This window comes from Vanellus vanellus, assembly GCF_965231255.1.
Source record: "Vanellus vanellus genome assembly, chromosome: 4".
In the NCBI taxonomy this organism is placed as follows: domain Eukaryota; kingdom Metazoa; phylum Chordata; class Aves; order Charadriiformes; family Charadriidae; genus Vanellus; species Vanellus vanellus.
The window spans coordinates 7,149,721-7,163,107 of NC_138909.1; the positions used below are offsets into that span (position 1 = coordinate 7,149,721).

The window sequence follows — 13,387 nt, forward strand, 5'->3', positions numbered from 1 at the left end:
TACGTGCTGCAGTAATAACTATGCAACTATAAATGTGTATTCTCTGTTGGAAATGATTGGAGCGCTTATATTTTAAAATCTAGTATTTCTTTTTGGAAACTAGCATTCAGCTGGATAATTGTACTGCCTTTGTCTGTGTAGGTGCCTGTATATTCTAGAATCATATATCTGTATAAGCATTTAAGAGTACTTTTGGAAAAGGACTTTCAAAAAATAGAGATTAAAAAATTGTCTTAATCCTGTGTAGATTTGGGGTGGCAGTAGAAAAATGTATGTTACAGGAAGAAACATGGCCTTATTTTAAGTATTGGACTTCTTGCTTCTTAGCATGAAGTTAGAATGGTCTGGAAGAATTGGAGAGATTCATTTTTTTAAAATTGTATTGAAAAGGACCTGTTTAAGGGTAGAGGCATGAAGCCCTTCTGTGTGCAGCGGAGGGGGGAATAGCCCTGGAAGAACAGTCCCGCTGGTGAAGGAAGATGTAGGTGTTTGCATGCCGTCCGAAAGTGAAGGTTGTGTCAAAAACAGCGAGGCTTTTGGTGTGTGCCAAGAGCAGGGCTCTTGGTTTGGCAAAGGAGGATAAACCCTGCATTTTTGGCACTATCTGGCAGTCCCCGGCCGCTATCCTCAGCCTGCTTCAGCTTCCCTGTCCTGCTCAGCAGAGCGAACTTTTGGGACAAACCAGCTGCCTGCGCTTGCCCTGGCCTTCCATATTTATAGAGAGTTGAGTGCTACGGGAACACATATACGTCATATGTGTAGTGCATCTGCCAACATAAGAGTGTATACAGTTATCTGTGTATGGTCCTAGCATCTTCTAGGTCTAGTATCCTTTCAAAAATAAAACATTATGTGGTGTGCAGTCACCTATTTTTTGTAACGTTTCAGAAATAAAGCCTCTTTATGCAGAATTAGAGGGATGTTATAAAGAACACAACTGTTCCTGAGATGTATTATTTATCACAACATATGTGCTTGGTCTCTTGGTTTGATTTATGCCATGTCTTCCTTTGCTGCATTCTTTGTTATACGTGTGAATATATGCACACGCACGCACATATAAATGTATGTGCACACATATTTACATGAAAGAACTGTCTAGGAAGAAGGTAGTACCTAATTTGGTGGTTATTTTTAAAATATTAGAAGCTTTAATGAAAAGAATAGAGTTTATTTCTATAATGCTTTTGTTACATGTAGTTAAGCACTTTGAGCAAATTTTCCATAAACTTCAAGGTTGCCAGAGTTAATTCCAAACTAAAAAAAGTAAATGCCTAGAATAGTTTATGCCTTGTCTGTCTAGGTTTTTCCTGTATTGATGATTTCAAAACTGCAGTTTTCCATTTCTCAGTCTTGGGTTTTTTCCTGGTATCTGGAAAATCGGCTGACTTAAAGGACTGAAAATGCCATGATGAGGCAGTTGGTCAACACTCAATTTATTCTTATTTGATGAGGAGAACATAAAAATGCAGAGCAACTCTGCAAAATGCATAACTACCTGATTTTTTTATACTGCATAGGGTGGTGTCAGAACTCACTTGGATGGTGCTATAATGAAACTTTGACGAATTAAGAAGCTGCATGGATTCAGTTATCTTAAAAATGTTTATTTCTGACATCCACATTATGTTAAATTCTTTACAACCTACACAGCAGGGTAGTAAGTAAAAAACCTTGGTTGCTTTACTGAATATCAAGAAATCATCTGAAGAACTAATTCTCCAATTGGCTTTTATTCACTTCATGTGGCTGATACTGTTTCAGGGACTGAAGGTGGAAAGAATTAAGATTAAAAGATGGATCCCTGTAAATTGAAAGGAACCAGGTATTCTTTCCTTTCTCTAATTTTCTAGGAAGGGAAAGCTAGTGCTGTGACTTTTTTTTTTTTTTTTTAAATTAGCTCTTCAGGTGCTGGAAATGTAGCAGACCGTGTCTTGGCTCAGTTGTTAACGGAAATGGATGGGATAGAACAGCTGAAGGACGTGACAATTTTGGCAGCTACAAACAGACCGGACATGATAGACAAGGTACGAATAGATGCACTGTCGTATATACTCTTTTTTTGAGAAGACCAGAATATGGTATGATCCTGTTCTCTTTTACCTTCCAAATTGTTGTCTGATCAATTTAATGAATAAGAGTAGAATTTTGAAAATGAAGACAAGGCAAAGGAAAGGATTATGTCCCATGGCTTTTTTTTTTTCCCCTCTGCAGACTTTTTAACAGAAACAAAATGTTTTGTGATAGCCTTAAGTATCTGTTTCCTAGAAGAAATTTTCGTTAAATCAAGCTCATTGAACTTGTGCAATAACATTTCTGTCAAACAGCTTCTGTGGGTTTTGCTTCTGTTGTGTTTGTTTATGCAGGAGTCTGCTGGAGTTTGTTGGTTTCATTAGTTACTTCCTTTTAAAAGATTAAATATCTCCTCGGTGCCATTAGGCTGCTGCCAGCAAAACTGTTTCCAACTGTAAACAGTGCAATTTCTCCTTAGATCCTGCGGTAGCTCTGCTGGAGCGACAAGAAATTTCAAGTTTGTAAAAGCGGGAGGGTTGTAACACTGCAGAAAACTTCCAAACACAAAACCAACCCAGCAGCCCTCTAGAAAATCCACTTTAAAACTGTCTACCACTGCTGTGTCTTCTCACAGCTAAGTACAGAAGACAGACCAGTCCGAAGTGATTTCCTTTAAGATACGTTTTGTGGTGTTGGTAAGGTTCTTTATTCGCTTTTCACCTTCACAACGTTCATGAATTTGATGACAAATTAATTAAATTTATTTTTCCTGATCTTTTCTAGGGTTTCTTAGAAGTTTCTTAAATATTTTTAATGTTAACAAATTCTCCCATTTTAAGGTGTTTCTTGAATAGTCTTTTCCGTTTGTCTTGGAACATTCAGGCATAAAATACTTATAAAAAGCACACTTTTAAAGTAAAGTTCATGAAATCTGGAGAAAAAAACCTTGTATTTTGGCTCCAGAACACAGCCTCTTCCCTTTTGAACTGAAGGAAGCCACACAACTGATGGTGTCCTGACAAAGATTTACTTAGAGCTTGCTTATACACTATCTGTGTGCCTGCCATGGCAAAGTGGATCTAGCAAAGAATTTTCAGTGAAAGATGATAAAACTCATTAGTGAAAAATATGCTTGTGCAAAATTGAAATTATCAATATTACACTTTTGCCAAATTGTTTTGTTTTCTGTGACTATTCTTTGGGGTCAGACTAAGCTGAATTTGAAAAAAAATCTGTTTGTTGAACAGAAGGGAAATTTACTTCTGAGTCAGCTCAACATTGTACTGTGTTTATCTCCACCACCACCTGGGAATTCAGTTCTCTATCATTCTCCTTTTTGCTGGATTTCTCTTGGGCCCACAGTGAATGCTGTTTTCTTATATCTTAGTTTATATTTGAAATATTGACGTCCTGGAGCGGTATTTATTTGAAATATTGGCATTATTGGAACATTACTACCGTGCGTTAAGGGTACCATCCTGCAATACTGAGAACTTTTAGATAGAACCCAAGTTTCTAGTTATCTGCCAACTGTACCTGCATCACTGATGCAAATCCAGACCTCTTAGCCTGGGACTGAAAGTTTTCATTTTAATATGGTGGGTGAAAATTTGACATCTTTTGCGCACCTGAATTTTATAGGGGTGGTGAACTTTTAAGAGCTAACAGCATAGTTGTCTTTAGATGACAACATATCTTATGTATGCTTTCCCCAAGTAAAGCTGATAGCCCTGACTCTAAACGTAAGGGAAAGGAAAAACTAATCACACAGTAGCAAGCCTTGTGATGACAGGAATTTTATTAGCAAGAAACCATGAATGGATATTTTAGATTTTTATTCAAAACTGTTTTTACTGAGATATAATGGGAAAAAAAAAAAACAAACAAACAAAAAACGTTCTGGTAACTTTGTAGAAGTTTGCCTTTGTAGAAGGCAACTTACAGAATAGCAGAGCAAAATTTCACCAGTCTGGAGGAAGGGGGATTTTAAACTGTGATTTTAAAGGGAAAATCTCATTTGAGTTGGTATTGCTCACATCTTGCTTCATCCAGACTAGACCACCATCTTCTCCTGGGTCTATGCAATGTTTGCAGTGCATGAGTTGCACTTTTTTTTTCCCTGGAAGAAAGAAGTCTGACACCAAAAAGCATTTTTGTTGTGAACTTCACTTAATGGGAAATCTTTCAGTATGGGTTTTTAGTTTACTTTGTGATCGGTGATCACTTTGAAAAGATAACATTTTGTTTAAACAATTTAATATTTTATGTGGGAATATCAGTTCAGTTATGTATTACAATAAATGAGTGTCCTGTTTTCATAAGTGTATGATGCCTATACAGTAATTTTTAATGCTTGAACTTTACATATGGTATAAAGGCACAAGGCAGCCTGTGTTCTCTACTTCCAGGGACTAGGAAGATGTCTAATATAATTTTTGTGACCATCTTTTAGCTTTTCAAACCAAGAAAAGCTTGAGGAGTGCATGCTTTGTGAATTTTGTATTGTACACTTACAAAATTGGTAATAATCCATTCAGCATCCTCATTTATGTGACTGCATTGTAACTGACAAATATCTGATGATTAATCTTTTGTCATTTGAAAGTAGCATGTGGGAATATCAAATGTAAGGGTATTTCCCTGAGCCTACTACAGACTTCTTCATCCCTGCAAACACTACAGTATGTTGTTTTCAGCTAGTGAATAGATTTTGAGTCAGACTTTATAAGGTTATGTTTAATGGTAAACTTGTTTTGACTTGTTACAAATGTTGTCTATTAATAAGGTAATTTCTCTAAGTTGTCATGATTGTATTGAAATATTATTCCAACCTTGTGTCCCATGTTTGTAGCACTTAGCTACTTTGCATCCCATTCATGTGATGCTGGAAGTACTTTGGGGTACTTTCCATTTTTCATAAGAAAACAAAACCGGCACGTACTGTTTTCAGCAATGTATGATACAGAAAGTGATTTCTCTTGGAAGAGAAATACTCTGGAACAAGATGTTCTGAACATTCTTTGAAAGTGATACAGAAACAAAACACTCTGAGTCAGTAATAATAGTAAAATCTTCCCTTTTATTCTTCATTCTATAAGTAGAATTCATGAGCGATAATTGGAAAAATGCTTTTTGGTTTTGGTGACTTAACCACTCCTAAGTGATTTTTCGTATCTAAAATATTTTGCAGTAACTTTAAGGAGCTGCTTACAATTCAAAGCTTGTCTGTATTTTCCCATGTATTATCTGGCCTAACGAGAGATCACTCATCCCCACAAACCTCGTGTAAAATATTTTGAACACTGTGTATAACTTGTGTAGCTTGAAATTAAATGTTCCATTCAGGCATATATGTGGACAAGTTTTCAAGTATAGTCTGACAGATTTGCGTGGAAGAAAACCTAGACCAACTCATCAGGATTTGTGTGTCCATTTTTTCTTTTTCAGTGGAACCTGTTTTCCTAGACTTTTAATCCTGGGCTTATTTCTTGGGTGAGAAGGGTGAATTGCTATCGTTACTGCCCATGCAGATATTTCTTGCCTCTTAATCAGTATTTCAATCTCCATTAGCAAGGGTACAGTGAAGGAAGAGAGACTGTCAGGTCCCCAGGGACCTTGGTGAATGTTTTAGCACAGGAAGCAAGATGCATGTTGTTGTGGCATCAGATAGTTTTACCTCCTGCTGGGTCATATTTGAATGTCAAACACATTAGCTATGATGTAAAACACGAGGCGCTGAGTGAAGTGATGGCCTGTGGTGTAGGAGGACATCCTGGTGCTCCTGACAGTTTCACTTCTCCTTATCGTGGGGTGCAGAAAAGATGGATCCTCAAATATGCTATTTGCATAAGAATGACAGGATGTGATAGGACAAATGAAGATTAATGAGATGCTGTGCTGTCAGCGTTGCCCATTGTCTCTAGATTGATGGTGGTCTGGATTTTGTCTGCATTCATGGGCTTCGGTGTAGTTTAAACCAGTAACTATCCCGGTACGTTGAATACTGAAGAGCTGAATCTTCACGAATGCTTTCTTAGTATAGGAGGCCTTGAAGCATCTTGCGTGCTAGTGTCAGAACACGTGTTCTGTGTATTGTGCCAGTGCAGAGGATTTTTGCTGCCTCCTTTTGCGTGTTTATTTTGATTTTTAAAACTTCTTCTTGCTCCCTAGCCTTACTCCTTACTTTCTTCCTCTTCCACCTTCTCTTACTTCACCTGCAAGATTTGCTGTTCCTTAGATAAGCTCTGTTGGCTTCAGTGTATTAACCACTGGGTTTGAATTCAGCTTTAGTTTAAGAACCACATGGATACTACTGAGTTGTCTGTTCTGCTTACATGAGCAAAATAAAACAGAACTTCAGCCTGTGTTCTTCCTAGCCAACTGTGAAGCACGAGGAAAGGGAATAAAACTCCCTTGCCCCGTGGTTCATTTGGATTTGGAGGAGTCTTTTGGGCAGAGAAGTCAAACAGAGGTTCATCAAGTTGATCTGACCCTCAAAATGTTGATTACTGTGTAGTTATGGGACAACCTTAATTTAAAGTGGCTTGTTTTGATGAAAATAAAAAATGCGTGATAGAGCCATTTGGCAGAATCAGTAAAGAAAGTATAATTTTTTTGCCTGCAGCAAAAGTAAATAATCTTTCCTCTTTAAAAACATCAAAGTTCTGTCTTTCTGAAGGCTTATGGAAGAAATTCAAATATTTAGGTTTGCAGTTTTACAAGTTAAAAGGAATAGGAAAGAATTTTGTATATTTATTCATTATTGTCTGGAAACATATATATGCTGTTATAAAGCAGGTGATGCTACAAGCATATATAGCAGTCAGATGCAGTGGCACAAACTTAACTCACTACCACGTAATATATTTTCCTATTTACATATTTGCCTATTTGTGATTTCGATTTTAGTCAGACATATCTTACTAAAGGTTCTTCCTATGTTACAGCTTTGACTTGGTAAGATTCAGTTTTCCCAAATGTAGTGTAGGACTGTAGAGTTACAAGCCACATAATCCATCAGTCACATGCTATGTTTCCCCCTGTGACACCTCTCTACCCCTCCTGTTTGACCAAAGATCGTAAAATAGGTTGGAAGGGGCCACTGGGGGTCTTCTGGTCCAGCCTCCTGCTTGAGGAGGGCCAACTTCAGTGTTAGATGAGGTTGCTCAAGGCTGGTCCAAGAGAGTTTCGAGTTTCTCCAAGGATAGAGATTTCACAGCCTCTGAGCACCTGCTAAGCTGTTTGACCACCTTTACCGGGAAGATTTTTTTCCTTATATCTAACAGTCTAGCTTGCTGTAACTTTTGCCTGCTGCGTGCCTCTGAGAAGTACCTGCCTCTGTCTTCTCAACAAACCATCCCACCACTCCCTGCTGCTTTAGGTATGTGAACACGGATGGAGTTGTACATTGAATTGTGAAGGAGAGCTTTGATTTTTCTTTTTTATAATTTTTTTTTTCTGTCCCTAGTACTCAGGTGGGAAATCCCCAAATCAAGCTGTGCTAAACTGCTTTAGGACTCCAGAAAAGAAAATGTAAATATCTAGCTTTTTGTTCTGCTCTGCATTGCGTCTGGCTCAAGGATGAGCAGTCAAGTGTTCCTTGGTCTTGCAGGGATACAATATGAGCAGAGGAAGGTGGATATGTCTCTGGCTGTCATTTCTCAGCGTTACTTCTGTACAGATTTCATCCAGATTTGAAAGATGGGGTAAAAAACTAGGTGATTTTTAGAAGGAGATGGTGCTGGGACACTTACTGCTTGGTAAAGTATTTTATGACAGTTGAATAAATTAGTACTAAGTAAACACTAGTTAGAATGAAATCTTTTTACATACCTTATTTGGCACTGCTAGGTTACTGGAGATGAAGTCTAGCCTTGGGACTGGTAGAGATAACTACCAGGTAAGTTAGAATCATTGAATGGTTAGAGTTGGAAGGGACCATAAAGACCATCTAGTTCCAAACCCCCCGCCATGGGCAGGGACACCTCCCACCAGACCAGGTTGCTCAAAGCCCCATCCAGCCTGGCCTTGAACACTTCCAGGGATGGGGCATCCATAGCTTCCCTGGGTAACCTGTTCCAGTGTCTCACCACCCTCAGAGTAAAGAATCTTTTCCTAATATCTAATCTAAATCTATCCTCAGTTGCTAAACTGCTTTCCCTGCCTGATATCTTATTACTGAAATCAGTCTTCATTTGTAGATGGGCTTTGTAGGCATCATGAGAATAGAACAGGTTGGAAAGTATTTCAGAATAGGAATCAAAGTACATAAATGCAACCGCCATGTCTCTCCACAGTGCTGAACCATTAATTAATTAATTATTTTTTTTTACTTTAAATGCTGAAATGCCTCTCTGTTTGTCAAAGGGCACTCCTCATATTCTTGTAAAGCCCTGGGATTAAAATAGAGCGCAAGATTTTGTGGGTCTCCTTTTCAGTCAGCCAGCACCTAGAGTACTTACATCATTTTGCCCAGGTGCAAGTATGGTTCTTTGAAATAACAGAAGATGTGAGATTTCTTTAGAAGATCAGATTGTTCTGGAGCATATAATAAATTTTCAGAAAATGAAGCTTTAGGGAGAAATGATATCAAACTACATGCTATTGAAAAGAGGATCTGATATTCTAAAAGAATTTCACAATCTTGGCACCATCATGTTTTCCATCAATAGGTTTGTTCTGATATGTGTTTGGGTTTTTACCCTTAATCTTGTTAAACTTGCAACTCTAACTAGGGCAAAGAGGTGTTCTGGAAAGTAGCTGTTTTTCAAAGGTCTAATTTTGCCTTTATTAATATCAGAGGTTTATGCTTTAGGGTGATTAAGAGCTTACTAAGTTTATTTAAAACAAAGAGGAGCAAAAGAGGGAATGAAATTACTTAAAAGTTGTCATGCATTCTTTTCACCTGTCAAACTGAAATGACTAACTAGACACAGTTGATGAGCACTGCTGTGTACTGGCCAAGACTTCCAGGTTGATGATTTGAGGCTGGATTGCATAGTGAACCCACAGTGCATAAAAAGCATGACCGCTCTGTTTGAATGCAGAGGTAGTTTCTGTCTTCATGTAAATATGTATGAAGTTTCTTTTTAAGTCAAGAACTAGGTTTTAAGATTCACCTGAATCTCTCTCTCTCCCTTCCCCTGCCTCCTTCCTCACCGATGAAAACTTTGTTTTCTCATGAGTACAGCAAATAAAACATTTCCAGGTGTGCAAAAGTGATTTTTGTTTCCAACTATTCGATTGTCAGAGTGTGCGGGGCTGAGTAGTAAATCAGCCTTAAGGCTGCTACGGTTTTAAAAAAACAAAATCTTAGTGGTGACAGCTGAAGAGCACAGTGACTTTTTCACTCAAGATTTATTACTTGCCTGAAAAGAAGGGTTGGAGGGAAAACTTGCTGGGCTACATATTTTCTCCTTTAACAGATATACTACAAGGCCAGGAGAAGTTGGCTTTATTTTGTCTGTGAAAACATACATCCAAACAATGTAAAATACAATAAAATTGTAAAAATACAATACTTTTACTTCAAATAGAACAGAAAAGTAAATATGCCTGCTCTTATTCTTTATAACGGAAAGCATTCCTTACATAAACTCAGTCGTGTATTTTAGCATCACTAATACTTTCATAAATTTCTCTGCAACACATGCCAGAAAACTTACTTGAAGGTATCAAGGCGTATTTATTTCATTTGGAAAAGTACAAAGATGGGAAAGTAAAGGTCAAGGGCCAAAGTTGGTTCTTATTCATACCTCGTAGACTCACAAAGGCTAGATGAGGAACACAGCATGTTAGAAAGCCTCCAGATTCATGTTTGTTGTGTAAATACCATCCCTCAGATCAATGAGTCTGTAACTGTGGTACCAGGTGGAGTGTTTTGGTGTGTGGTTTTTTTTTTTTGTTTTGTTTTGTTTTTTTTAATGGTAACATGGAAATGACACTGTATTTGTAAGATAACATGGGAACATAAGGGGTTAAAATGAATCATGCCTCTAAAAATGAGGTACATTTGAGCAGTACATGGAGACTGGGTATCAATTCCTAAGTGTTGGGTTAGGTTGACTCTATTCTTCCCGTGGGTATAGTGACAAAGCAAAAAACTTTGGAGAATAAACACTAATTTTATTACTAAGTTTCACGTACCTGTACAGCAAGTTTTAACTGCTGAAAGTTGTGCACGTCCTTATAAAGATACAGATTTTCACTTCCTACTTGAATTACTTGAGAACAGTCTACGTGATGATAGCCTCTTCCTTCTAAATCCTTTCAAGTCACTCTTCCCACTTTGTGTCAGTGTTGGGGTCATGCAGGGGAGGAGTACAGCTGAGTAGCTCTGCAGAGATGTGTGGCTTGGCTCGGTTCCCGTGGGAGCATCCTTAGAAGCTGTCAGGGCATTGGTGGCTTGTAATTGGGGATACTGGGCTTTATGGCAGATAAGCAAAGCACAGCAAGGCATATTTCACAGTCAGCGTGTTGGATAGCATGAGTCTTATTATATTTAATAAGCTTCTTTAGGGTCACGATAACAGTTAGGGAAGAGACATTCCAAAAAGTCTTGGTTTTTAAATATTTATGGGAGTGACACTGAAAAGGATGTTGGTGTAGCACTGTGAGCTACAGAAGCTAGCGGAATGTCTGCAATTATGGTACTTGGGCTGTAGCCACAGACACATTTAGGGCTTGCTTTGCAGTTGGTCTTCTGCCCAGCTTTCTTCTTTGTGGATGTAAAATGCACAGTATGTATGTAGATTTTCTGTGTTTTGCTATATTAAAATAGCATTGTAGAGAATGTTGTGTTTGTCGAGCACCCATGAGTTAAGAACTGCCATAGGTAAGATTGCATGTACAATCTTAATTCATTCTTCTTTGTGCATGTGCATCATGATGCAGTCTTTATTTACATTAATTAAAGTAGTATTCATTGTGCATGATTAATTAAATTGCATTAATCTAGAAAATTATTTTTCCAAGTCATTATGATCGCCTCTACTTTAATTACCTTAATACTCACATTTCCTTACTTTTGAGGACTTTGATTTACACTGTTTAAAATGAGATGAACGGTTACTAGTTTCTGGGGGGAGTACTCAGATTCCATTGTGTGGTGTTATATTGAAATCTTTGTGGTTATCAGCGGTACGGGCCTGCTAGATCTACCATAGAAAACCTGTTTGCTTGAAATAGGTGATAAATTGACAACAATATTAAACTCCTTTGCTGTTCTTTGTGGGGTCTACTATGCAAGAATGGGACTTTTACCTGTTATCCAGGATATTTTCTGACAGACAACATAAGGATGGGTAGATAAATTACTTTTTCAGAGTTAGCATTTCTTCTAAATTTCCATAAGCATAACTTATCTTCTTTCCATGGTGTATTTCTCTATTCAATTTGCCTGCTGTCTTTGTGCAGCAACCTCTTGGTCTGTATTTCTTATGTCTACTGACCTCCTGATCTTCAGCAAACTATTCATCTAATGTCAGTATGATTCTTGCTTCTAGTCTTTTTGCTCAATTGACATCAACTTTTTTTCCCTGACCTTGTGCTTCTCATTGGATGCATTCCTGCCCAGCCAGGATTTCCCAATCCTCTTTTTCCTCCTAGGCTTCCACATCTAGAATTCTTTCTTTATGAGCATCGGTTTTGCCCCAGTGTCCAGATCGTTGGCTTTCAATGTGTTCATTCCTCTTATCAGCCTTTTCTTTCTTGTGGAGTCAGCTCTGGTGCCCTCTTTCTCCTTTTCCTGCTTGACTAGATTCAAGTGACTCCAATAAGAGGAGAGGTCATTTTCCTGCTGTCATTTTGGGAGCCTGGATCCAGCATGGCCTGCAGACTCAAGGGAGCCTTAGTAGGATCAGTCTTTGACTGGTCAAAACTTGGAAAATGTATCTGCAAAATGTCAAGAAACCTCACAAAGCTTTTTCAAATTGAGATGTTTCAAGTCCTTCTAATGTGGTCAGGTCTCAAGACCTCTCTCCAAAGGTTAGGGTGAAATAATTTTATTCATTTTTTTTTTAAATTGTAAATAAAGCGACATTTTTCCTGGTCTCCTTCTCGTGCAACAGCTGAAATGTTTTGAATTGGAACGTTACAAAACAAATCAGTTGAAGGCAGCCAGCCAGCTTGGAAAGGACAAGAAGGTCGAAGCTCAGAATAGCATAAGCTATCAAATGCATGATCTTATAATGTAAAATGTTGAGTGACTTCTATATTAAGTGTTGATACTTATCTCTCCCCTAATAGGGTGGAAGCTTTTTCAGTAAAAATGGAAGTCATGGTGGAATAGAAAGCCCAGAATTGTGCATATCAGTGGTTTAGTATCGATCATAATGGAGGGTAGCTCGGGAGGATGAGGTGGCCAGTGTACAGTTTCATTGTTTGGTTGTACACTTTGAGGTGGTGACCTTTTCAGTTTTAGGTTTAGAAAACCTCTGAACCTCATAGCTATATAATGAGCAAGTTGAAATATGACCAATCTTTCGTAATTTACCATTAGTAAAGGACTGTTGAAGAGCTGTTGAATTTAGGGATTAGCTGATATGCACTTGATTCTCAGTAAGGATGTTACTAATCTTTTGTTTAAGGTTCTTTATGGATGTTAGAGGCTATCATTAGTCTGTTCAGTTGATTAGCACCATTTTTTTGTTTGTGAAATCTCTGTGGGGAAAAGGAAAAATAGGACATCATAGGCAGAATTTCCACTAGTTAATTTTTGTGTGTGTTGAAAGTGATCCAGCTTTACATTTTATTTGCTCCATCAGTGATGAAAGCTGGATGTCTTGCACACATAACATGTGTACTGCTTAGGGATAAGTAGAAATACCATTATATATGTGCAGTACATATAACAATAAAAGATAATAGGTTTGTTCAGGAAAAACAGGTTCTTTCTGTAAGATCTATAAGATTCTTAACATCAAGCTAAATGAAGGCACTACAATAATGGAGCAAAAGAGAAAAGGGAACAATCTGGGGGTCATTGATTCATAATATATCATTTTCATAAGGTATGTGGAAGGATTTGTTATACATACATGCAGGAGAGCAAAGCTAGTCCAAATGAGACATTAACGTCTCTTATGAACAGTGGAAACTTGCTGGATGACTATTTAGGTCACTGGAGTACCTCAGGGTTGCGTATGCCTATGTAATTTAGTAACAAAAGCTTGTTTGAAGCTCTGTATGATCTGATGTATATACAACTGTAAGAGTTGGCTCAGAATCACACTTTGCTAGATTTTTAGGGTAACCTAGAAAAAGTTGTAGACTACAAGGTATTTGAAGCTGATTGAGGGAGAAGGGGGTGCAAGTCAAATGAGTATTTTGACTGAGTGGTGCCAGGCAATGGCTGGTAAGACTCAGCATTTCTTCT

At 37.9% G+C, this 13,387-nt stretch overlaps 1 protein-coding gene across 1 annotated transcript in view; it reads left to right on the forward strand.

Annotated features, from left to right (window-relative positions):
* Positions 1-13,387, forward strand: part of AFG2A (AFG2 AAA ATPase homolog A) — a 198,057-nt gene that overhangs the window by 56,656 nt on the left and 128,014 nt on the right. The window contains exon 14 of the mRNA XM_082483008.1: positions 1,901-2,027. Within this exon, the coding sequence (XP_082339134.1) occupies positions 1,901-2,027 (127 nt within the window). The remainder of the gene's footprint in view (positions 1-1,900; positions 2,028-13,387) is intronic.